At 35.5% G+C, this 27,822-nt stretch overlaps 1 protein-coding gene across 3 annotated transcripts in view; it reads right to left on the bottom strand.

Moving 5' to 3' along the window:
• The window catches only part of AKT3 (AKT serine/threonine kinase 3), a 361,571-nt gene that overhangs the window by 184,882 nt on the left and 148,867 nt on the right, over positions 1–27,822 (bottom strand). For all 3 annotated transcript variants that reach the window (XM_028845179.2, XM_028845182.2, NM_001266640.1), the window contains 1 exon segment: positions 21,396–21,521. In XM_028845179.2, the coding sequence (XP_028701012.1) occupies positions 21,396–21,521 (126 nt within the window).

The raw sequence follows: 27,822 nt of genomic DNA, 5'->3' as shown, positions 1-27,822 counted from the left end.
TATTTATGAACTTGAGTTGAATTTTAAGTCACGATATGTTAATGTGAACTTCTCCTAACACATTTTTCTTTTTTGAATATGGTCACTACAAATACTATAATTTACCAAAAGCACATTTACAGAGCCAGTATTTTCCCCATCAATATTTCTCTATCTTGTTTACCTACCGAATACTGCCTCTAATTAAACAAATACACACCTCAAGAATCTTCTAGAACAACTGTTCTTTGCATACTTTTTGCCTACCTGAAATTACAAATAAACATACTGTGGTCATTTTGAGACAACAGTTAAAATATAAAAACGACATAAATCATTTACTAAAAGAATTATAAGAGGCATGCAAAAATCTAGTGGACTCAAGGAATTAGGCATGTTGGTTTTTTGGCTTTGATTTTAATTTTTCCAGTATAATAGCCATGGACTTTTTTAAAAGGTAGTAAAATATACATGACATAAAATGCACCATTTTAACCATTTTAAGTACACAGCTTGGTGACATTAGTAAATTCACATTGTTGTGTGGGCAAGTTGGCTTTCAAACATATTTCTTGATTTACTTTCACTGTATAAATCATCCATGCTTAATACAGAAAACCCCATAAATAAGTATAAGCAAAATAAAAATATTCATAATCCTACCATTCAGGTATAACCATTATTAGTGTTTGAATACATACATTTTTAGACCTTTCCTAAGCACTTTTTAAAAATAAAAATGAAACCATGATTGATGATATTATATGTTTTTGGGTATTTTCCATTTCAGTAAATAAAGATCTACATCATTATATTTAACAGTGGCATAAAACTCCATTGTACTCATACACCAGAATAAGCAGTTTATTTATAGTCATAATGCATGAAACAGAAGTAAATCATTCAGACGTACACAGGATATCTAACCATTCATTACATAACATGCTACTGAATAACATGGTAAAATCTGAAAAATAATTATGAGTTTGTTTGTTTGTTTGTTTTGAGACAGAGTCTCACTCTTTCACCAGGCTGGAGTGCAGTGGCACGATCTCAGCTCACTGCAACCTCTGCCTCCTGGGTTCAAGAAATTCTCCTGCCTCAGCCTTCTGAGTAGCTGAGACTACAGGTGTGCACCACTAGGCCCAGCTAATTTTTGTGTTTTCAGGAGGGACGGGGTTTCATCATGTTGGCCAGGATGGTCTCAGTTTCTTGACCTCGTGATCTGCCCACCGCAGCCTTCCAAAATGTTGGGATTACAGGCGTGAGCCAACGTGCCCGGTCTATTTTTAAGAAAAGCTATTTATATTTGAAACATGATGAACTGGGATTTAATAACAAAATATTTAAACAATCCAACAAGAATGTACATTAGATTGAAAATTCCCTTAGGGGAAGGTCCATACTATTTGATTTCTGGTACTATGCCTAAACAGGGCTGGTCTCAAATAAATAAACAAACAGAATGACTAATACATTGCCCCAATTTATCTGTGCCTTGGCTAACTGAAATCACATGTTAAAAAACAGCTAAAAGATAATCTACCCCTAATAAAATAATTAATTCAGGCAAAAATCACCAATGGTAAAATCATTTGGTAAATAAAAATTAAGACTAAATATTGCATAGTGCCAACATGTCAAACCACAGATTATCTGGTAACCACAAGAGGAAAACTTAAGTTTATAATGAAGAGACGACGCGGTCACTACCATAACCCAGTGAACAACGATAGCATTACTAATAGCTGGTCAACCAAATACTAGGTACCTCTAGACATAACGCAATATGAAGTACACAGACTCACCAAGGAAACAATCTTGATAAAAATTCTGAATATGAATCTGATGGAATCCTTAGATCTAACTTCATTTTACAGTAAATACAGAGGTAGAGGAAAAGTTAAATGACACCTTGCAGAAACAATCAGAGAATTCCAGAAGAGAGAACTTTCATAGGATAAATGACGTAGTCTCTTTAATAACTGAATGTACCCAAAAGTGGGGTGAGGAGGGTATTCTAATACTCTGCTGGACTACTAGGGACTTAAAAGATTTATAAAAACCAAATGCAATGCGTGGTCCTCCTTAATACATTTTGGTCTAAACCAGTTTCAGGCAACAAGTGGGAAATCTGAATATGAATTTGTACTCGGTAATACTAAAGATTAGTTTTATTAGATATGACTATGATACAACTTTTTAAAAAATTTTAAATTCATGAAGTACATGTGCAGGTTTGATTCATGAGTATATTTTATAAAGCTGAGATATGGGCTTCTAGTGAACTCATCACCCAAATAAAGAACATAGTACTCAACAGGTAGTTTTCTGGTCCTTGTCCCACCCTTCCCCTTTTTGGAGTCCCCAGGGTCTATTATTTCCACCTTTATGTCCATATGTACCCACTGTATAGCTCCCACTTACAAGTAACTTACAACTTAAATGCCTCGAGATTTCCATCTGTACCAACGAGACAATTTCTACTCACATAACTTCAAAGTAGCTTATCAGTGCTTACATACCACAGTGAAATAAACAATAAACATATACAAAGACCAAGATGCAGATCCAAAGTCACTTTGTTTTTTTTTTGTTTTTTTGTTTTTTTGAGATGGAGTCTTGCTTTGTCACCCAGGATGGAGTGCAGTGGCACAATCTCGGCTCACTGCAACCTCTGCCTACCGGGTTCAAGCGATTCTCCTGACTCAGCCTCCTGAGTAACTGGGATTACAGGTGCATGCCACCACGCCTGGCTAATTTTTTGTATTTTTAGTAGAGACGGGGTTTCACTGTGTTGGACAGGCTGATCTCAAACTCCTGACCTCAGGTGATCAGCCCGCCTCTGCTTCCCAAAATGCTGTGATTACAGGCATGAGCCACCACGCCCAGCCTCAAAGTCACTCTTTAAAGCACTTGTATTAAATGCTGCTCCTCTTCCCCCTAATTGCCCCATTCCTCTCCTTCATTTTGCTGGTAAATCACTCAAAATAATCTACAAAGCTGGCCATTGTTACCTATGCCTTAACCAATTAGCTAAATTCTGGTTTCTACCACTCTACTGAAGTCTCTTTTTCATCAGATACATTTTCTTGTTCTCATTTTCATTTCTTTGCAGCATTTGATGTTCTTGGCTCTCTATCCTTTGAGTCCTTTTTCCTTGACTTCCATGACACTGACTTGCCTGGTTTTACTACCATCCTATACCATTCATTAGTTTTTCTTAGGGCCTCTACTTCCAAATGGAGTTGCCCTCTTAGGCTCAGACCTTTCTGTTATGTTTTTATTTTTCACATTTTTTTCCATAGTAAATCTAGACATTAATTACACAATATTTGTTAGGTACCCACAGCATATCAGCCAGTAACCTAGGCATTGAATAGTGATCTCGTTGGAAAGCACTCTCTAACTTCTTTAAACTGTAAGGGGAAAGTATAGATGTGTTTTACTTGCGTTCAGGAATTCTGACTCCAAATAAGGTAACCTGGCTTTGAAAGATGGTTCCAACCACAGACATAAAGAAGCCTCTTGGGTATTTACTACAGCAACAACAACAACAACAACAAAAACACTTCATTTTAAAATCTGGTTTGATAGCAAGCTATATGAACTAAAGTAAAAGAATCAGTTTATTCACTGATCTCTAGAAGAATAAGGGGGAAAATCTCATCTTAAATCTCTGCCAATTTAAATCAGTAGGAAAACTTTGCTTTCTATTATATCTTTCTCCAAAATTTATTTTTTAAATAGTAACTACTAAATAATTATCTTAGCATATTATCAATTGCTTCACTACATTAAGATTTCACATACGTTATTTCTCAATTAATCCTCTCAGTTGAGTTCTAAAGTATGGTCATTTCCAGTTCAAAATTTTTTTAAAAAGAAGCTATTTAATGTTTAAATCACTTATTCAAAATCATCAAGCCATTAATGTGGTAAAACTGAGTCTCAAATCCAGGTTTTCTAGCTCCAAATTCATGTCCCTTTTTGTATCACATACTGTTTTTAGGATGTTGGTTGTTAATGAAAGGAAGTAAAGTTTTCTTTCTTTCTAATAACCTTCACACAGATGACTCTCGGAAAACACAGGTCTGAACTGCGCAGTTCCACTTACACATGGATTTTTTTCAATAATAGTACACCAAGTGTGCCTGTCTCTCCTGCCTTCCCCTTCCACCTGCTCCACATCTCTTCATCTCCGCCACCCAAGACAGGAAGACCAACGCCTTCTCTCTCCTCCTCCTGCTCCACATCTCTTCATCTCCGCCACCCAAGACAGGAAGACCAACGCCTTCTCTCTCCTCCTCCTGCTCCACATCTCTTCATCTCCGCCACCCAAGACAGGAAGACCAACGCCTTCTCTCTCCTCCTCCTGCTCCACATCTCTTCATCTCCGCCACCCAAGACAGGAAGACCAACGCCTTCTCTCTCCTCCTCCTGCTCCACATCTCTTCATCTCCGCCACCCAAGACAGGAAGACCAACGCCTTCTCTCTCCTCCTCCTGCTCCACATCTCTTCATCTCCGCCACCCAAGACAGGAAGACCAACGCCTTCTCTCTCCTCCTCCTGCTCCACATCTCTTCATCTCTGCCACCCAAGACAGGAAGACTAACGCCTTCTTTCTCCTCCTCCTCTGCCTACTCAGCATGAAGACAATGAGGATGAAGACCCGCTTCCACTTAATGAACAGCAAATGTGTTTTCTCTTCCTTATGACTTTCTTAATAGCATTTTTCTAGCTTACATTATAAGAATATGGTATATAGTACATGTAATACACAAAATATGTATCAATTAACTGTTTAGGTTATTGGTAAAGCTTCTGGGCAACAGTAAGATATTGGCAGCTAAGTTTGGGGGTGTCAAAAGTTAGAACATGGATGTTTGACTACACAAGGGTAAACTTTGCACTGTTCAAGGGTCAACTGTATTTCACTTTCTAGTTTTATGCAAATAAATTGATACAAACAGGTGACAGAGAACTGAAATATGTTTTCTCCCAAAGAAAACTGACCAATCTTTTATTTAGTATTCATGCATTTAAAAATAGCTGCCATCTTCACTGACATAATATTTAAAAGCACCAACAAGCCCTGATCACATGATAAGACAAAGTTCTGTAAGTGACAGATAAGCTGTCAAGTATTATTATACTGCTTCAGGACTTCTTTATAGAAGTTTTATTTGAATAATGTCTTTCTGTCAATACCAGATTATTGGAACAAGGCTGAGAGCACATTTAAAGTGCTCATTGGCCAAAATGTTAAAAACCTAACATGAATTAACATGTAACTAAAGTTGCCAGGAGTCTAATATCGGAATTTGTTCAGGCTTGTCAGTCTAAGCCAACTTTGCTGATTCCTTAGTCATAATAAAATAATCTGTCGATAAAAATAAAGACTCATCAATAAGTAAAGAATAGAGATGGAACTTCCTAGAGGCACAGAAATATCCAACAATTTATGAGGCAAACAGTAAATCTGTAAATAATAGTTTAACACAAATATTGTAATAAAATGTTCCACAGGACTAAGGTGAAGTTCAAAGGAAACAATGCATATGGAATAATGCTGTAAAGAGTATTAGATGTTTATTTTTAATTATCTTATAAGAACACCCTACAGAGACAGAAACTTTATCAGTGTGCTTTTGGAAGCAATAACTGTTGCTGGTTGGATGATTCAGTTATCATGAACTATTCTGGCAGGTTTCAAAAGCAGTGCCATTTTAAAACATTAAAAATGTCTAAAAATGCAACCATAGTAATAGATTCTGAGTGCATGGGTTGGGGGGTGAGGGAGAAAGACAATGACAAATTGGTCCAAAAGGACACTGAGACTTCATAGTTGGAAGACTATTGTGCTGACAATTAGTAACAGAGGAAGCAGAGCACAAAACAAATGAATGAAAAAAGCTGAACTTGCAATGAAAGACCTTATTATAGTTCAGAAACATTATTGTAATAAAGGGGCAATGTACTCTCCTCTATAAAACTTCCAAACAGGCACCCTAGTCTCTTTTCTCTTCCCCTGCATTTCATTTTTTCATTAGCATCTGCTTGATTATGTATTATTTCCAATCCAAAAGAACGCCTCTATATCTTTCCTAAATTCCAAGGCTTGAAGGTCCTTCCTCCCAACGCGGCCTTAGGCCTCATTTAACTTTACTCAAAGTATAATAAATGCTTTTAAATTAAAATAAAGATAAAGGGGTGAAAAAATCAGAAAGCCAGTAATTTAGCATGTATCAACTCAGAGGAGGCAACAAAACACGTCCCTCAAGTTCAATTTGTTAAAAATGCAATGATTATATAACTTACGGCAAATATTCAGATGATTCTGCCTCTTAAGAAAATCAGTGTCTCCCCTATGGCTTCTATGACTTAGTTGGAAAAGCAAGGCTGAAATTTTCACATACTAGTGAATCATCTACATTAAGGTGCTGTGTCCCTAAATGGAATTATCCAAAAGCTCTCAAATACATCTTCATGTACTAGTCAAGAATGACAAGATCTGATCCACGATACGGATAGAAAGACTAGTCTAGAGGCATGGAAAACCCATATCTTCCGAATTGCCCACACTAGAAAACCTCTCACCTCAAGGCCCTAATGTAAGGTAGTCAGAGATCCTTTAGTTAAGTAGGAACATGGAAAAAGAACTGGTCTGGAAACTTGAAAGCTGCGGGTTTATCTCCCAGCTCCATCTCTGAAAGAATTGCTTACCACTGGGAAATTCCATGAGCCTAGTTTCTCCAGCTATAAAATAGACTGTTTGTCCTCCAAGGATGTTAGTAAGACTAAATATATCTTACTAATACACACATGTATGTGTATGTATGTACATATATGTATGTATGTATGTATGTATGTATGTATGTATGTATGTATGTAAAGTACGAGGCAGAAGGTACTCAACGAGTGGTAATTTATTACTATACTACTCCTCAATATACTCAATATTTCAAGAAATTATTATCTGCTGCTGATAGGCAAACCACTGAATTTAGAAGAAAGGACTTTAGAGATCCTTCACTCTAACTCCCTCACCCTACAGATGACAAAATTCTGAGTCCCAGGATGGTTAAGTGACTGGCTCAACATTACATAATAAAACTCTATCAAATTTATCAGCCACCCATCTACCACATCTATATTTGTTCCTTTGCTCTAGCAGAAAGAAGTATCGCTATTATATATAATACAACTCTTGACAACAATGAGGGTCCACTATTAACCCACTGGGTGACACTCGGCATAGCACAAAAGTTCCGTGGGTGCTGACTATGTATTACGTGAAGAGAGGTGTCATCTCTGAACCCCATATATGACTAAACACATTCAAACCAGGCGTTAGATTAGAGTTCAAATCACAGTTCTGCCATGTACTTGCTTTGAGGTTCTGGGAAAGTTTTTTGGTCTCTCTAGGTCTCAGATTCATTATCTAGTTTTTTTTTCCTTTAAGTAATATTTATTACATGTTTTTCATGTGATGACAAAATGCAATTACACAAATAAAACACCCTGTAAAAAGCAGGCTCTTTAAAAATGTTAATTTTCTTCCCTTACTTCCTTAATTGCCCTCCTAATTTCTGATGTATTAATTATAAAATGGGATTAAAACACCAAATATAATGGGCAAACAATCATCTTTCTAATTACAATTTCAAAAACTAATTACACACAATCCTCTTTCTAGAAACTAAACATTTAAGTTTAAAATGAAACACTAAAAAAAAAAAAATCAACAAATAAATCAAGTAGTTACCTACATTCAACTTAACCAAAATAATCCATACATTTAATAAGGTCATTAAAAAAATACAGTAAATACACTGCAGTTGCCTTATCATCCACAGGCTGCAGGCAGTGATCCTTCTACTCCACCCTCCACCTCCCATCCACACTGCTCCAACTTCCCTACATAAAACAAGGCAAATTTTAAAAATTAAATATATAAAGAGATAATGTACCCCTTTCCAAGCTTTCTAAATTTTAAAATTTAGCTTAAATTTTAAAAACTCTGTAGGTAGGATTTTAAAATGGAGTGTTTGTCAGTAAAATTATTTTATATTCTACTAGGAGAGAAGATGAACAACAATGTTACTACAGAAACTACAAATAAAACACAAGATAAGCTAACACACAGGGTAGCTACTGCCTAACTGTGGCCCCGAGAAAACAATGTCTGACATGATTAGGGCATTCTGCTAAGTATTTCAAATGCCATATTTATTCCTATTACTTATTCTTTTTCCTCATTTGACATTTTTCACTCTATACAGGGATAAGGAAATAACATACCATCTGGAGCTTTCATTCATTTCTGAGGATTTCATACCCACTTACTTCGACAAGATGAAAAGAAATTCAGCCAAAGTTTCTCAGAAATAATTTTTCAAATTAATGCTATTCTTGTTACCTAGAAAGTAACTTTATCTTTTGAAATATTACCATTTCTCCAATCTATCTCAATTTCCAAAGAAGCTTTTCTTGATGATCCCATCTTTAATGATACCTCTTTTTCCTAAATTGTAACTGCATATATTAATAGCAAAACTCACTTCAGAACTTAGCCGCAAAACATCTCAAAATACCAATTCCTAGGGTCTGTGGCATATTTTTGCTACTAGACTATAAATTCTTCAAAGCCAAGGGCTAGATCTTGTATCTATGGAATAAGAAAATGAACACAAAACTCTAGGTTCACTCTGTTAGACATGGGTTCATGCTGTGGGCTCTGCCACTTGCCAAATAGTGGCCTAAGCAAGTCATATAACCACTCTGAGTTTCTTTAAAATGGGGAGCATAATACGTACCTCACAATGTTGTGGTGAAGATAAAATGAGAAAACATATGTGAAAGGGCTTGATACATAGTAACGCTCAAAGAAAGGTTGGTTTCCTTATTTCCCTCTTTTTTCCCCTCAGTACCACGTGCAATGTTGAGAACACAATAACCCTCAATAAAAACTTTCTAAATATTCATTAGAATTTAGACTTCCTAAAAAGTATATTTAAACATTAATTTTGACGACTCCTATGTTTCCATTTTGTGTTACTTTAATTCAAACACATACACACAAGGTAGAAATCTTCAAAATACAATAGGTGCAAATGGTTGTTATTGGAGATGAGTAGAAAAGAAAATCAAGGAAGAAGTCAGAAGTACTTAAAAAATAATTGAGTGATACTAATGATATGTAGAGTGTTCCCTTACTTAAGCACCTATCAACAAGTAAGAGTTGATTGCTGACCTTCGGAAAAGTTGAGTGAGAGAGAAAAGGGGGAAGGCAGATACAGAGGAAAAGAAGTAGGGAAAAAGAATGGAATAAAGGAAGGTGGTCATGCTGGAATCTCTTCTATGTCCTCAATATAAACTACTGAACCTGGTAACTACCTGCCTGTCTTCCTTTAAAAACAATCTCCATTGCATCCTCCACCTTTCATAAAAGCAATAATCTAGGAAGCAAATTACCTTTAATTTTTCCTCCAATGGATGGGATCCTCTTCAACCAGTCAGAAAAATACTGAAGGATTTTATTACTTTAAGAGAAAAACAACTTCTGACTAAAAAGGGAATAGCAATAGTCGCACGGGTCTTTCTCAGCCTGCAGCAGCTTTGTCTTCCAATGCCCAGGGTTTCAAGAATTTGGTCTATACCCCGTTCCTCTTGCCCTCACCCCAAACTCTTCACTCTGATCCAATGGTGTGAGATCTTATTTATTTATTTTTTTTTTTAGCAATCAATATATGTTAATTGAACACTCTTTTTTTGTATTAACGTTTTTTACATTTTTTTATTATACTTTAAGTTGTGGGGTACACGTGCAGAACGTGCAGGTTGGCTACATAGGTATACACGGGCCATGGTGGTTTGCTGTATCCATCGACCTGTCATCTACATTAGGTATTTCTCCTAATGCTATCCCTCCCCTAACCCCTTACCCCTCAACAAGCCCTGGTGTGTGATGTTCCCCTCCCTGTGTCCATGTGTTCTCATTGTTCAACTCCCACTTATGAGTGAGAACATGCAGTGTTTGGTTTTCTGTTCCTGTGACAGTTTGCTCAGAATGATGATTTCCAGCTTCATCCATGTCCCTGCAAAGGACATGAACTCATCCTTTTTTATGGCTGCACAGTATTCCATGGTGTATATGTACCACACTTTATCCAGTCTATCATTGATGGGCATTTGGGTTGGTTCCAAGTCTTTGCTATTGTGAATAGTGCTGCAATAAACATACGTGTGCATGTGTCTTTATAGCAGAATGATTTATAATCCTTTGGGTGTATACCCAGTAATGGAATTGCTGGGTCAAATGGTATTTCTAGTTCTAGGTCCTTGAGGAATCGTCACACTGTCTTCCACAATGGTTGAACTAATTTACTTCCACAATGGTTGAACTAATTTACTTACACCAACAGTGTAAAAGCATTCCTATTTCTCCACATCCTCTTCAGCATCTGTTGTTTCCTGACTTTTTAATGATCACCATTCCAACTGGTATGAGATGGTATCTCATTGTGTTTTGATTTGCATTTCTCTAATGACCAGTGATGACGAGCTTTTGTTCATATGTTCGTTGGCCACATAAATGTCTTCTTTTGAGTAGTGTCTGTTCACATCCTTTGCCCACTTTTTGATGGGGTTGTTTTCTTCTTGTAAAATTGTTTAAGTTCCTTGTAGATTCTGGATATTAGCCCTTTGACAGATAGACAGATTGCAAAAATTTTCTCCCATTCTGTAGGCTGCCTGTTCACTCTAATGATAGTTTCTTTTGCTGTACAGAAGCTTTCTAGTTTAATTAAATCCCATTTGTGAATTTTGGTTTTTGTTGCCATTGCTTTTGGTGTTTTAGACATGAATTATTTGCCCATGCCTATGTCCTGAATGGTATTGCCTAGGTTTTCTTCCAAGGTTTTTATGGTTTTATAGTTTTAGGGTTTTTATGGTTTTTTGGTCTCATGTTTAAGTCTTTAATCCATCTTGAGTTAATTTTTGTATAAAGTGTAAGGAAGGGGTCCAGTTTCAGTTTTCTGCATATGGCTAGCCAGTTTTCCCAACACCATTTATTAAATAGACAGTCCTTTCCCCATTGCTTGTTTTTGTTGGGTTTGTCAAAGATCAGATGGCTGTAGATGTGTGGTGTTATTTCTGAGGCCTCTGTTCTGTTCCATTGGTCTACATCTCTGTCTTGGTACCAGTACCATGCTGTTTTGGTTACTGTAACCTTGTAGTATAGTTTGAAGTCAAGTAGCATGATGCCTCCAGCTTTGTTCTTTTCACTTAGGATTGCTTTGGCTATATGGGCTCTTTCTTGGCATTCCCTTTGAAAACCAGCACAAGACAAGGATGCCCTCTCTCACCACTCCTATTCAACATAGTATTGGAAGTGCTGGCTTCCAATCAGGAAAGATAAAGAAATAAAGGGTATTCAAATAGGAAGAGAGGAAGTCAAATTATCTCTGTTTGCAGATGACATGCTTGTATATTCAGAAAACCCCATCATCTCAGCCCCAAATCTCCTTAAGCTGATAAGCAACTTCAGCAAAGTCTCAGGATACAAAATCAATGTGCAACAATCACAAACATTCCTATACACCAATAACAGACAAACAGAGAGCCAAATCATGAGTGAACTCCCATTCATAATTGCTACAGAGAACAAAATACCTACGAATACAACTTACAAGGGATGTGAAGGACCTCTTCATGGAGAACTACAAACCACTGCCCAAGGAAGTAAGAGAGGACACAAACAAATGGAAAAACATTCCATGCTCATGGATAGGAAGAATCAAGATCGTGAAAATGGCCATACTGCCCAAAGTAATTTATAGGTTCAATGCTATCCCCATCAAGCTACCATTGACTTTCTTCACAGAATTAAGGTGTTACTTCTTTAGCCATAGTGACATCTTCTTTTTTGGTCAGAAGAAGGCCGTGAGCAGGGTTTGGGAATGTACCTCACTTTGTTTAGTCGTAAGAAAGAATAGCCCTGACTAATCAAAGTCCTAGGCATTAAATGAAACTAGAAATTTTCCTTCAACCAAACAATAGCATTTGGCCTCAACTGCAAGAGATTGTTGTAAGCAAGTTCTCTAAAACCTTTAAGACTTTTTAAAGAAAGCTCAGTAAAGTGGTTTCCTCCTCACTCCAACGTAATTTAGCTAAAGAAGGAAGAATGATTGCCAGTTAATTTAGCAAACGTTACTAACTACCTTCTATCTTATGTTAATACTATTTGGATAGCATTTTACAATGTACAAATTGTTTTCAAATATATATATATTTTTTGAGTCAAAGTCTTGTTCTGTTGCCAAGGCTGGGGTACAGTGGCACGGACTTGGCTCACTGCAACTTCTACTTCCCGGGTTCAAGCAATTCTCCTGCTTCAGCCCAGTAGCTGGGACTGTAGGCGTGCCCCACCAAGCCCGGCTAATTTTTTTATTTTTAGTAGAGACAGTGGTTTCATCATGTTGGCCAGGCTGGTCTCAAACTCCTGACCTGAAGTGATCCACCCACCTTAGCCTCCCAAAGTTCTAGGATTACAGGCATGAGCCACACCACCCGGCTATATGATCTCACTTGCTCCTCACTGTAAGCCTGTAAAGAAGGTATTATTAGCTTCATTGTTCAAAGATGAGCAAAATGAAAATTAGAGAAGTTATGTGATTTGCCAAAGATCACATAGCTAGTAAAGCAGCAGAACCAAGTCCCAAAGTCAGGTCTTCTGACTACGAATCCAATGATGTTCCAGTATACCAGATATTGTAATAAATGCTGTGAGTTTTTTAAAATGAGTATACATGGTCACTGTCTTCTACAAGTTTACCATTCCCTTTGATTCTAAATAAGCTTCCACATTTATTCTTATATTCTGATGACAGAGGCTCAGCAAGTAAAGACTGTAACTAAAAAGATTAGCTTGGGAATACAAATCAGGAAAGGGCTGGGAGATCATGGAAGCTACCAGAGAAGAGGAAGCAGGCTCTAAAACAGAAATCTGATCAGGTCACCTGTAGTGTTATAAGGAAGGAACTATTAAAATAGTGAGATTATTTAATAAGAAACTCAGATGACACACACGGAAAGCTATGATTATAAAGGACTTAACACTGATGAAATCTGTCAGAGATGCAGAGGGCTGCTTTCACCCTAGCAGCTGGATTTGAAACTCTTGACTGCTGCAATCATTTCCATTAAGATGGGATACACTTTTTCTGTTTTTTTTTCTTTCCACATTTGTTGGGTAATGCAAGGAAAAGGTAGGAAAGAATGAACATTTTGTTGAATTTCTGTTCTTTTCAAATTGGAGTATGATTTGAATTGGAGCCTGAAGGAAATATGTGACATTGTTACATTATAATTTTCTTAAAAATGATCTCATTTTAAAATAATTTTTACAAAGGTTTTCTCCATTCCCAATTCTAAACTTGGTTTAAGGTTAAATTCTGCAAATACATGAACATAACCCCACCTATGAAAATAGAAGCGAGAAGCAAAATTTGATTACATTTACGGTAATTCACTTTTTAAGATAAGGCAACTATTCCTTACAGTGGGATACACCGGTTAACAGACATAACTTTCCATTTGTCTAAAAATTTGATAGCATAAAGAAAAAACAAGTATCTAAGGTGACAGATTTATCAATTACCTTGATTTCATTATATGAATATATCAAATAATCACATGTACCTGAAAATATGTACATCTAATACGTATCAATTAAAAATGTTTTTTAAATAAAGTAAATCAAGAAAAAAAAGAAAGCACCAAATCAAATGATTAAATGATCTAAAAATCATTAAAAAACACAGGGTTAGGAATTTTGTATGTAATTAAACCGGACTAGAATATAGCACTGTATGTCAAAAAGAAAATGTATAGAACATTAAAAAGTAACAGAAAAAAAAGAATAAAAGGATACAAGGTATAAACATAGTTATTATTTGGGCAAGCGTTTAAATTGCGGATATATATTAAAAAATAATTCAGCTTCTCCTTGTCAAAAATGGAGAACATCTGAAATTTTTCTAAGCAAAAAGAATGGTATTTGCAAAGGAACTTTTTTTGGAGATGAATCTATCCTATGTATTGCTTCCAAATATTCCAGAAAAGATAATATTTGAAGGTAAGAGCTTGATTAGGAGACTTAACATAATCCAGTAAGGAAGTGATGAAGAACTGAGCTAGGATGGTGGCAGAGAGACTGAAAAGGATGAGGACTAAATAGTATCTTGCTGACTGACTCACGGCCTCTTTGTTTAAGGATGTATCCCCTCCACTGCACACTATAACCAGATAGGTCCTTTTAAAAAAAAAAATGAATACTGATTTGGAAACCAGATGTTCACAAATTTCATCATATTGAAATTCAAGACTTTCCATAATCTGATTACTAACTCTCTAACCTGAGCTTTTATTTCCCTCCAACATAAATTCTCCATCCATCTAGGATATTGCCTATACTATTCACAAAACAAGCTACTCCTTAATACTTGCCTTCATTTGTTTGCTTTTGTTGTTAACCTCACTGAGAATGTCCTCTGTCTTCCAAAAACATAATCAAATCCTCTTCTTCAGGGCTCATGTCAACCCCATCTCATGAGTAAATTCTTAGCCACCCTCGCTAACACTTACCTATTGCTTCTCTCAACTTCTATGGCAGCTACTTTCTACAGAATTCATTTTGGCAATTAATCTCATTTTTCCTCCCATTGCTATATGTTCTATGTGAATGTCTTCCATAGTCAATGACAAATTCTCACATATACAAATTTTATTATATACTCCTTTCACTATCAGGTATGGGTATAACGATCAATCAACACTTCAAAAGTGAATTATTCTGATCTCTCATAATTCATGTACATTTATATAGTATATACTTACATAGCTTATAGCTTTTCTAGAATTACAAGGTTACTATTCTAGGTTGTATTATCTGTTACACAAGACTAAGAATCAAGTCGTAAGTTTTTCCTCTATCCTCATGTATTAGAAGCATTAATAGGAATCAACTGATTTTTCTACATATTTAAAATCTCTGTAAATAATATTTATTCAAAGATTTTTTTTTTTTTTAAAGGCACAGGGTCTCTCTATGTTGCCCAGGCTGGTCTCAAATGATCCTCCCACCTTAGCCACCCAAGTAGCTGGGATGAGATAAAGATGTTCGTTAGTAGGTTTAAGTCTCATAATTTCCTTACTTTCAAAGAGAGAAAAGTAGGTTAGAGAGTAAATATTTTGGTCATGCACAGTGGCTCACGCCTATAATCCTAGCACTTTGGGAGGCCGAGGTGTGGATCACTTGATGAGCCCAGGAGTTCAAGACCAGCCTGAACAAAATGGTGAAACCCTGTCTCTATAAAAAATTGGCCAGGTGAGGTGGCACGCAGCTGTAGTCCCCACTACTCAGGAGGCTGAGGTGAGAGATCACTTAAGCTTGGGAGATTGAGGCTAGAGAGAGCTGTAATTGTGCCACTGTACTCCAGCCTGAGTGACAGAGTGAGATCTTGTCTTAAAAAAAACAAAAAAGTTAAAGAAGAAAGAAAAAAAGTAAATATTTCATTTCGTCTTTTAAAATTGGGCTTACAAATGCAGAATGACCTATATTTTAAGAAGGGACTGAAGAAAGGTTTCAGAGAAGAAAAGAATATTGTCAGGGTGGGGCAATATTTGCAGCATAGAATAAGGTAGAACTCTAGGAGAGGCTTCTTACGACACAGGCTGGCACTTCTCCCATCCCACCACAGAGAGTAAGAAGGAATGCATCAGAAGTAGGATAAGCCCCAGACATACGGGCAAATGCACATGTCCTCCATGTGGGAACTATTCCCACTTTGGCACTGAGCAAGCTAGTAAACTCAACAGAAGTTCACATAAATTGTCAAAATGTTAGCAAGACCATGACTCCAGGATAGACAAACTGTTTTACTCAAAGTAAAATAAAATGCAGCCCTGAGACAACGTATGTATCCTGTATTATCTTTTAAAGTGCATGTTTCTTGTGTATAGATTATCTCAATCCACAATCCTCAGAAATCCATCAAACACTAATTTTGATTAAAGACGTACTATGCTTGAAAACCCTTGTTTTTACTTACATTTCTGTAGCATTACATTGGCACCTACACATGAATAGTTCGTATGTGATCCACCCAAAGAAGGGTGAACATCAAATACTGCTATCCACATTCTGTAGGGCTTGTGGAGTTTCCATTCTCCACGCCAAGATATCTAGTAATTTAAGTGTTGGAAATGGGACCCAAAATCAGGTCTCATCACTGTAAATCTACGGAAAATGTCATAATATGGGGGTGGGGGAGGGGAGTAATATTTAAATGATAGTCAAGACATGTGAGTTTTATTCTTTTTTTTTTTTTGAGACGGAGTCTCGCTCTGTCGCCGGGGCTGGAGCGCAGTGGCCGGATCTCAGCTCACTGCAAGCTCCGCCTCCCGGGTTTTACGCCATTCTCCTGCCTCAGCCTCCTGTGTAGCTGGGACTACAGGCGCCCGCCACCTCGCCCGGCTAGTTTTTTTTTTTTTTTTTTGTATTTTTTTAGTAGAGACGGGGTTTCACCGTGTTCGCCAGGATGGGTGAGTTTTATTCTTGATACTTAACTACCACTACCTAGTAAGGCAACCTTAAAAAGATCACTGAATTTCTAAAGGCTTCATTTTTCTCATCTAAAAAAGGAGAAATCTGGACTAGATGTTTCACACTTAAAAACAGTTATTAAGTCATAAAATACAGGCACTAGGAGATATGAGATAAGTAAGACTAAGTTCTTTCCCCTAAAATAACTTGCTGGTCAGTGAATGACACATGCACAGGAACAAGATAACCAAGAAACAACGTGTTAACAACAGAAGACAATAGATTTAAGAAGGGCAGAGAGGAGTAATTTAGCAAGGAATAGGGACGGGAATTAAAATCTGAATTAAGTCTTAGAAGACAGAAAATTATCCAGGCAAACAGAGGACCAAAGGACATTCCAATCAAAGGGAACAGCATAAACAAAGCCTCAGAGTGGAAAAGCAGCATAGGTTGTAAAGGGAATTATAAACAGTTCAGTATTGTTGATACAGAATTGTAGAGCAGAAGAGAGATGTTGCAAGAGTTGAAAGTAGAGGCAGATTGAAGAGATCTATGATGTATTAAGGAAGCTTAACTTTATCCAGTAGGCAATGATGATCCAAGGCAGGGCTTTCACAGGGGAATGGCATAGTTATGATATAATTTTAGAAAGATCACTTTGATACCCATGTGAAGAAAGAGTATGAGTGGTACAAACTAGAAATAGAGAAGCTAGTTAAGAATCTACAGCAGATATGATGAGGCCTCATTCTGGGGTGATTACAGAAAAGGATAATAGGTTCAAGAAATATGCAAAATCAGCAGGATTAGAAATGGATTGGGACTGGGGTAAAGATGTGAAGGAGAAAAAAAGGCATGGAAAGCATCCATGTTTTTGATCAGGCAGAGACAGAACTCAGATACTGAGTATAAAGGAAGAAACGGACAAAACTATCTTGAGTTTAGCTTAGGACACACCCGGTCAAAAAATATCTAAGTATAGATGTCCAGCAGCCAATTGAACAGAGTAACCTAATGCTCAGGAGAGAGGCCTAGTCTAGAAATTTAAGTGTGGGAGTAAGCTGCAGAGAAGGTTGTAACTGAAATCCCAAAAGTCAAGGTGTCCGCGCAAGGGAAGGTACAAAGTGTGAAGGGTCTTCCACCAGAACCCTGATAAATACCAGAATTGTGCATTAGCCTAAGGGGTGGGGGGGAACAGGAGAGAGGTATACCCCAGAACACAGCGGTGAGAGTGGTCACTCCAAGAAGGAGACGTATATCAACAGTATAAAATGCAGCCCAGATACAAATCCAGGAAAAATAAGAACTGAAAAATGTCTACTAGACTTACTGACAGGGTTCATGACATGATCTCCCAAAAGACAGCACCTTAGCATTTGAGAAAACAGCAAAAGCAGGAAGGTCATTCTTACCCTCCTCTCATCCTTCTCACCTGAGACAGGTCATAAAACTTGGCAATAATTTTTTTACCTTCCCCTGAAATAAGTCATAAGATCCCCATATGAGAGATACCCACCCTATACCCAGAGGAAAGGAATATCCTTATTTCTGAAGAAACAGGGACAGAGAAAAGAATCTGACAAACAAGACTTACTAAGTTTCCTTCAGTTTATTACCATTATAATGCCTTAGTCACTGTGACTATCCACCTCTTCATCAACCCTAAGCATAAAAATACACAAGTTTGGCCAGGCATGGTGGCTCACTCCTGTAATTCCAGCACTTTGGGAAGCTGAAGCAGGTGGATTACCTGAGGTCAGGAGTTTGAGACCAGCCTGGCCAACATGGTGAAACCCCATCTCTACTAAAAAAAAAAAAAATACAAAAATTAGCCAGGCATGGTGGTGTGTGCCTGTAATCCCAGCTACTTGGGAGGCCCCGGGCGACAGAGTGAGACTGTCTTAAAAAACAAAACAAAACAGTTTATGTGTGTTTGTTTGGGTCTTCAATTCCAAAGGCTGCATTGTCACATAAAAGTTTTATTATTGAAATTTTATATTATTCTCTTGTTAATCTTCCTTTTGTTATAGGAGCCTCAGCCATGAACCTAAAATGGGAAGAAAAGATATTTCTCTTCCCCTACATTAGCAATTAACTGGTCACTCAATAATTTATTATAAGTAGTTTCAATCAAGTGAGTAAGGGAGGAAGCTAGACTGCAGTGAGATACAAAGTGAAAACAATGAGTATAAGACTAGCTTTTTGAAAAACTTAAATCAGGAGGGAAGCAATTCAAAATTTAATTAAGATTGAAAGTTCTCAAGCCCCTTACATTTCTCATACTCCGTTTTTTTCCATATAGATAAAAAGCCTATTTTTGTAAAATTTCATTAAAACCCATATTGATTAAATATGAAATAATATCTTTATTTATCAGAAAAACAAGGGACTCGAACTGTAGCTAGCAAAGGGATATATATGTATATACGTATATACATATATGTACATATACGTGTGTGTGTGTGTGTATATATATAAAACATTTCCCAACATATCTTAGAAATACCTTGTAAAATTATCTTTTTAACAATGTACTAAAGGGGGCTAGGGCAAAGGGAAAAGCAATGGTGAAGTAACCCTCTCTTGCACCAACTGTTCCTTCTTTAATTCCTCATAAAGACATTCTTCATTGCCCTCTGCCTGGAATACCCTTCTTCTCTGTTTTAATTTGCTTAACTCCTACTCATTCTTCAAGGACCTGCTCAAAGTCCACCTCAGAGAATCACAGAATGTCAGGGACAAAAAGGGCCTTACAAATCCACTGAATCCAAATGTGTCTAACATGCTGATGAAGAAACTAAATAAAGATCAAAGTTTCAGAGAATAACCTGCCCAAGGTCCTATTACTTGTAGCTTAAGGCCAGGGTGGAATTTGAACTTCTTCAACTAGTACCCATTTCAGTAGACCCATTACTTCCTCACGTAATTGTTATTTACAGAATTTAAGACTGCAGTAAGTCAAGCGTTAGTGATAATCAATTTTTAAAAATTTATTTAGTGTAAGATCCATGTTACTAATACTTTTGAAAACTAAGGAGCTGACCTACAACTTACTTGTTAGTTTGAGTCAACTACCTACAGCTACTTGATTATACAAGATTACAGATGTCAAATAATATTTATTTCATGGATAAATAAGCTGATTGTCAGTCACTAAATAGGATCCTTCCCCAAGAGTGCAGCATTTATTTCAGCCTCTGCCAGTGGAAGTGTTGGAGCAGATGTTGGCAGACTGTGACATACAGTATGTCTTTAAAACTCGTTGGGGTGTGAAATTTCATAAGGTCAAAAAATGCTGCATTTTGATCAGCAGATACAAGAATTCTGTACTTTTATAAATTATTTCAGAAAAACCAATAACATTTGCTAGTAAAATAGATAAACTAAAAAGCTACACTGGTTTTAGGTAGGGCATTGAGATAATATATGCTGCTTATGTTCTAAAAGCTAATTTCTATCACTTTAAAGCAAATGCTCACCCAAAAAGTCTTTAAAATGAAAATGTGTTCTTAAGTCAATACAAAATACAATATATTATTTCAGTTGACAATAGGGTTTAAAAAATAATTTTCTATTGAAAGAAAGCCATTATTATCTAATGAGCATTTTGGTGGAAAAGAAGATGTTTTTCTTAACTAACACACATACTTCACAGTGATCTCACTTAAAAAAATATCTATATAAGAATCCACTGATATAAACAGAAAAAGGTTTTTTTTTTTTTAAGTTAGTATCCATATCATTCAAATGACTTCACAAATCTTTTAACCCTTTGGTTGTTTTATCTTTTTCTTAAAAAAAAAAAAATACAGTAGCCATTCTAACCCACTAACAAGGGCTAACCTGAATAAAACAATAGGAGTAAAAAAAGATCAGGGCTTTTATAATGGTAAAATGAAATTTGTAATATTCAAAGACTTATTTTCTTGAATTTTTTTGTTATATTATTGCACTTTTTAGCTTCAAATATCCCTTATATTTTTTTCCCCCAAATGTGGCTAATAGATAACATATAACCAAAATCAAAATTAAGGATATTGTCTCATTAAGATTTTAGCTTATTAATACAGACTAGCCAGATCTTAACACAAGTTTATTTAACTTAACGTAATTTAAAACACTTTAGCAAAGTGTTTTAACACTTTAACAAAGAACACTTTAACAAAGAAAGATTCTCTCATTGATTAATTAGTAAATTTGAAAAGTCGGAAGAGCCTGGTAATAACATAACAATAATAATCATTGTCATTATCATTGTCATGTTTCAGTTTATTTTGTGCTATGTTCATGCAAATACAAAATTTCTAAGTAAGTTTTAAACATTTTTGTTAGATATTTTTAAGGAAGAAAAATTTAACTACGAACATAAAATCTACCCAGAAGATGATTTCTAACATAAATCACCTGTTTCTCATCACACAATCAAAAGAGCTAAGATTATGACAGGAAACTGATTAAAATGCATTAAGTACCACAACATCTTATAACCATGCTAAATCTAACAACCAAGTTCAAAGGTCCTTGTTTTTATTTTATAAAGAAAAACTTGAAGTATATATTTGGGGAATTATATTTATCACATTCAAGTTCTACATAGAAATATTACATTCTATTGCATTGTATAAGACCAAATATTATCGATAACCTCTATGGTAAGGAACTGAAATTCTATCAAAGCTGAAAATTTCTCTATTAAATATAAACCCAAACTTTTTCACAGGTTTCTCATATATCTTAAGATATTTGACACATAAAATCATAAAAATAAATAAATACAAGGTGAATCAACAATTATAATTAACTTACTTGCCACTGAAAAGTTGTTGAGGGGATAAGGTAAATCCACATCTTGAGGTTTCTCTTTATATCCTATGAATGAGCCATCTGTCTTCAAAAGGAAATATCTTGGCCTCCAGTTTTTTATATATTCTCCTACATGAGGAAAGCACGCATGTTAATGCTGAAAAAAATGAACAGCAGCTTTTATGCAAAAAATAAATTATGGTACAATATATGTCCTACAACACTGGCCTCCAAAAATTTAGTTACGCAATTTTCTTTTAACTTAGCTTACAAAAGAAAATACATAAGCCTACAATTAAGATTCAATAAAAACCCAAACATGCTTTGTTTTTAATGATTTCACACTTTGATAATTCATTTGCACCATTATTCCTTCAGAGAATCATCTGAGTACACATTTTGTTCAGTTTTTCATTTTATCAGATGGTTGTCAGAGCATATTTTCAGCTGCTTTACAAAGCCTTGGTAAATCATCCACACAATATCAATGAATTTCCATTAAAAACACTTATCATAAGAGGGGCAAGAAATAGATGTTTCTCTTCCACTAATTGTGCCTTTTTTTTCAAAAAAGAAAGAAAGAAGTCTATTTCCATTAATAAATCTAGACTATAACTTGTTTAAGCAACATTTTATTGTTCTTCATAGAAAAATAACCTTTTTGCAATGCTGTACTTAAGAAAACGAAAGCACATGGGTTAACAGGGCTTTAAACGATATGCAAACACACACACAAACATAATAACTATTAATATATGGTACAGTGTCAAGTACATAATAGTCAATAAATGTATACTTTATTAGAACTTAATATAAGATACCACCTAGCCACCAAAATACACATTTTTAGCAACCACATTACCATTTGCTTACCTACTAAAGGACAACTTCTAATTTTAAGCAACAGAGGTGCTCCATGATGCTACAAGAGCTAGAAGGCTATCTGGTATTGATTCAGTTCTCTACTGGTTATTTCTACCTGCTGATTAAATCTCAAATGCTTAGGCAAAGAATTACCAAAAAATTGAAAACAGTTCAATTTTCCCTATAAATCAGCTTCTTCCTGTGACCCAAACTCAAACCCAACATCTGACGGCTCCCCTCATCACAGGTCAATACTGCCATCAAAAGTCTCTCTGATTGAGCCCAATCTAATTGAACCCTTATTATATTATATCTACCCTTCTGTTAAAACTGTTTTTCCCCACTCCGCTCATTCCCCACTTCCATCCTAATGTATCTATCACCTCCAGATTAATCTTGTGTGTACCACTTTATCACTTTTCTGCTCAAAATATCCTGTGACTCCTTACTACTTAAAGTACAGTCTCTTACCATAAAGTGTAATCCAAATATTTTACTATAAAAGGCACTCTCGCCCCAACATGTAATTCAGATGTGGAATCATTCCTCTCAATCAGCAATTCTTAAACTTCTTATCTTAGAACCTCTTTATACCCTTAAATATTACTTACAGCACCAACAAATTTTGTAGATTTTTATCTATGTTTACTGTATTTGAAATTGAAAAGATTTTATAAATTTTTACTTCATTTGAAAATAAATTTATTACATATAACAAATAATACATTTTTATAAAAAATAACTATTTTCTAAAAAAAAAAAGAAAGAAAAACGCAAAGACTGGCACTGCTTTCCATTTTTACAAATCTATTTAATGTCTGGCTTAATAGAAGACAGCTGAATTTTCTTAACTGTTCCTGCCTTCAAACTGTTGCAGTATGTTGTTTTGGTTTAAATTTAGGGGGAAAAATCTGGTTCAAACAGATATGAAGCTGAAAAAGGGAAAAATATTCAGATAGTTATGGATATCATTCTTTGATACTACACCAGAATTCAACAAGGGATAATTTCTAAAAGGTTAGTTGCAACGTAGAATTTGAAACTTTATCAATGAACTTTCTGTACTGTTATGTGAAAATCCATTGATCTATATTGGACTTTGAATGAATCTTTAACACTGTATATAATTTTATAACATTATGCATTGGTCACATAGAAAACACTGGCTTATCGTGCTATGCTGATCTTCCTAATGTTGACACATTTCATTATACAATCACATTTGTTATCAATACCAGTCTCACGAAAAAAGTAAACATTGGAAAGCTGACAAGCTCATGACAACAGATCTGTTTTCCCAAATTTAATCTTTGCTTAAAAGCTCAATTTCCATCAGTGACAGCATATACTGTCAGTTGTTTTCCTTGCAGTGATAATTCTCTACATGCCCAAGCTGGTACCTACCACTTAATGCTCACTCATGATTTATTAAACAAATGAATAGAGGATATGTAGATCAGTGTCTTCCACATAAGTATGTAAGGGCAAAAATTTAAAGAAAAAAGAAAAAAAAGTGATGCCCCTCTTCACTTCATTTTACTGAAAAAATACGGCCGTAATATTAATAAGCACATGACTTAATAAGCCAAATTTATAGAACTAGAATGCCTAATACACAATTACCATGTTGAAAAATAAAATAATTCCTAATTGCTCTTATTTTTCCATTTCATTTATTCCTATATAAAATTCAAAATCATTAGGTATTAATTCTCCAATTAATGACATATTTAGACTTCAAATGTTCTACAGCAATAAGAGATTTATACTGGTACAATATGCTTTAACTCTGTCAAGGTAAATAACAATAGTTTAATAATTATACCAAAGATAAAATGAATCAAATCCATTTGAAAAATATAAAAGAAAACACGGAGTAATACCATTTATTCTTATTTTAAAATAGTACTGAACACACTTATTCAAGAAATGTAAAATTAAAAGAAATCAATCTTTCAATTCTAAGCATAATTTTCCTCTATGTACATCCTCAGATGAAAAACACAAAAACGTCATTATATAAATCTTATATCTTTTTTATTAAGCCAATTTTTTAATTTTTAAAATATTTTCTGTGATCTATAGCAGGACTTCTGGTTGCCAAAAAGCTATTTAAAAATAAATGTATTATGCATCCTTTAAACATAATACAGTATGCCAAAAGAGTGATATACTCACTCACATAGAAAAAAAATTTAAAGGTAAAAATTTCCCTTCTTGCTTAAAAAAAGTATTATTTCTCACAAACTTTCAAATAATTTTAAGTTGAGTCAGTTAATCAACAATTATACTGTCATACTAAGCCAGAAACAGATCTCAAACATTCAATGAAGACTCCTGAATCTATTTTCTTGTCATTTTTCATCTATAATATGAATGAATTTTCTGAGAAGATGCTTAGAATGCATTCATTATTAATTTGTTACAGAGGCTGGACCAAAAAAAAAAAAAAAAGACAACTTAATAGAGCTTAATTCAAGTATTATACCAGGTTTCAGGTGCCTAACTGTTCAAAAAGGAACTGAACACTTTCGTCTCTAGCTCAGAAGTTGAGGCAGTGAGAGTTCAGATGAGGCACGTGTTGTCAGGATGTTCTAAAATATGGACAGAAAGTCCTAGCTTTTATGAGGCTAAGTACCCAGAACAAAGTACCCTCCCTGCCACCAATCCTTTTAAGACGGACTGCTAAAAGTCAATCTTATATTTTAAACACAGAATTTGCATCTAAGTTTACACATGATGCATTAAACCCAAATTGCATTGTACTTTTATGTTTATGGTCCATAGGTTTCAACTAATTTAAAACACAACCTGGTTATATGGAAAGTCTTGCCAAAAAAGAAGGATTTATGATGTGCCAAGTATCCCAAAGAGATTGTTCTATCGACATCCAATATACATCTAAATAGTAATGGATAGTCAAGATAAACCTTCAGCATGCACTGCAGTCACAACTGGTTAAGACTTTCAACCCAACCTCTTCTACTTTATATATATATATGTATCTTAATGGGTGCTTCCACTTCCTTCTCACACTCTTTGGCTGGAAGCTATATCTATGTTGAAGTATGCTGTTATCAATACCAAAACAAATACGTTTCCCAACAAGGATTCTGGTATACTGGCTTCTGGTAGTGAGCTGAATGGTGGACCATTGGTTGATGTATATACCCTAAACCCAGGACCTGTGAATATTACCTTATGGTAAAAAAAAGAATGAATATTACCTTATATGGCAACACACGTGATTAACGATTAAGGATTCTGAGAAGAGGGGCTTCCCCTGGAGAATTACCTGGGTAGGCCCTAAATCCAATTACAAACGTCCTTTTAAGAGTAAATTGAACACACAGAGAAAAGGAAGGGGGAATGTGGCCACAGAAGCAAAAATCGGAACTATGGGCCAAAAGCCAAGGAGCACCTGGAGCCACCAGAAGCAAGAAGAGAAGATGAGTGGGTTCTCCCCTGGAGGCTTCTCAGGGAGTGTGAACCTGCTGACACCTTGATTTGTAACTTCTGGCCTCCAGAATTGTGGCAGAATAAATTTCTGTTGTTTTATGCCACGCACTTTTTATTAATTTGTGACAGCAGTCCTAGGAAATACAGCTCCTAAAACTATGACCAATGGCTTTCTAACAGAGCCAAAAACTACTACTTATTCATCCTTCTTGGCATAGGACATGTACAGATTCACAGTTAGTACCTTCTGAATGCAAAGAGGAAAATCCACATCACTATTTTAAATGGTACAGAATCCTATTTGTGAATTATGAGGGCGGAAGAAACTGTTTGCTAGAATTCATGATTTTACTTAGTCCTAATTAACTTCAGATTCTGGACCTTTGCCACCTTTCTTACTTCACTTAATAACGTATTTCCTGTAGTTTGTTAAAACAAACGATCTCAATGGTTTTGAGTAAAATTTGGCCACAGAAAACATCCTGAATTTGCACAGCTGAGTAAAAATACTGCATTATTTTGGAACTCAGGCTTAGTCTTTTTTTTTTTTTTTTTTTTTTTAGACAGAGTCTTGCTCTGTCACCAGGCTGGAGTGCAGTGGTACGATCTTGGATCACTGCAACCTCTGCCTCCCAGGTTCAAGCGATTCTCCTGCCTCAGCCTCCCAAGTAGCTGGGATTACAGGTGCACACCACCACAACCACCCATTTTTTGTATTTTTAGTAGAGACGAGGTTTCACCATGTTGGCCCGGATGGTCTCGATCCCTTGACCTCGTGATCCACCCGCCTCAGCATCCCAAAGTGGTGGCGTGAGTCACTGCGCCTGGCCAGGCTTAGTCTTTAATAACAACCTGACATGGGACCTTGTATGAGTTTAGATTCATGCTCACTTTCCACCTAAAAGATCTGAATAGGATATTCAAATAGATCGTCTTTATCATGGATTATAAACATTCAAACCAGAGCTCACCAATAAAGTTTACAGTGTTCACTTCCTACCATTCACCTGATAACAAAAAACTGTATTTTTACTTAATAATCTTCAACCTAAATTAGTCCATATGTAAAGATTTTATTTCATTGTTCATCAACACTCTACTGAGAATCACATTTTGATTTTTTAAAAGCTGAAGTCTTAAGTGCCAAAGCAGAAGCCAAAAGTGTATGTCTCTGGACTAAACAGTGATTGATTAAAATGTGCAAATAGTCTCTCATCTAGACTGACTAAGGAATATCTAGATTTGTTCAGACATGCGAATGGAAAGACTCTCAGAAATAATTCAGACTGGTGACCTCACAAACAGATCATGTTGATGAATATTTGATTTCATTTTAAGGCTACATTGTGTTCCAGAACCTAGTTCTAATTCTAACTTCATGAAAGGTAGAAAGATGTGAGGTGAGCTGGGTACTGGTTGAGAATACTGAAGAAATACTCATCTCTACCTTCAACTGTCATGGACTATGCTGAAAACACAATCAGGTAGATTCACTGAGATGTAATTAAACAAATATAGATACAATCCAATTGAAAAGAAATCTATAAAACCATAGCACTGTTTTTCACAAATCCCATAAAATTCATTTGAAATTCATTTAGTCCATTTAGAATTCAACTAGAAACAACACAATCACCATTTTAAAAATATGCTTCTTACCTAAGATAAAATGCAAAAAAAAAAATCAAGACCCTAATTACCAAGAGTTGTTTAGCAAACAAAAATTCTAATTTTCCGATACAGGTGCTAGCTTTTTAAGATACCACTCATACTTGTTGTAACAGGCTTCAAAGCTAATCACTGCATAAGGAAGACGGTGGGAGCCTCCTCACATGTATGTCAGAAATAGATGTTACTGTTTTATCATAAAGCTAAAACAAGTATAAGCTTAGCTTTCCTCAGAATGCTGTATTTTAAATATTTAATTTTCATGTTTAATCACAATCAAAGTCACAAAGTTTTTACCATGTATGATTATTTGTCCTTATACATCTCTGAGGAAAAAAAAATGTATAGTTTTACGATGTATGATTATTTGTCCTTATCCATCTCTGAGGAAAAAAATGTATAGATTACATCTATACTTAATGCCTATGTTAATGAAAAA

The sequence above is a fragment of the Macaca mulatta genome, chromosome 1, assembly GCF_049350105.2.
Source record: "Macaca mulatta isolate MMU2019108-1 chromosome 1, T2T-MMU8v2.0, whole genome shotgun sequence".
NCBI classification, from domain to species: domain Eukaryota; kingdom Metazoa; phylum Chordata; class Mammalia; order Primates; family Cercopithecidae; genus Macaca; species Macaca mulatta.
This window is presented reverse-complemented; position numbering and strand designations above follow the sequence as displayed.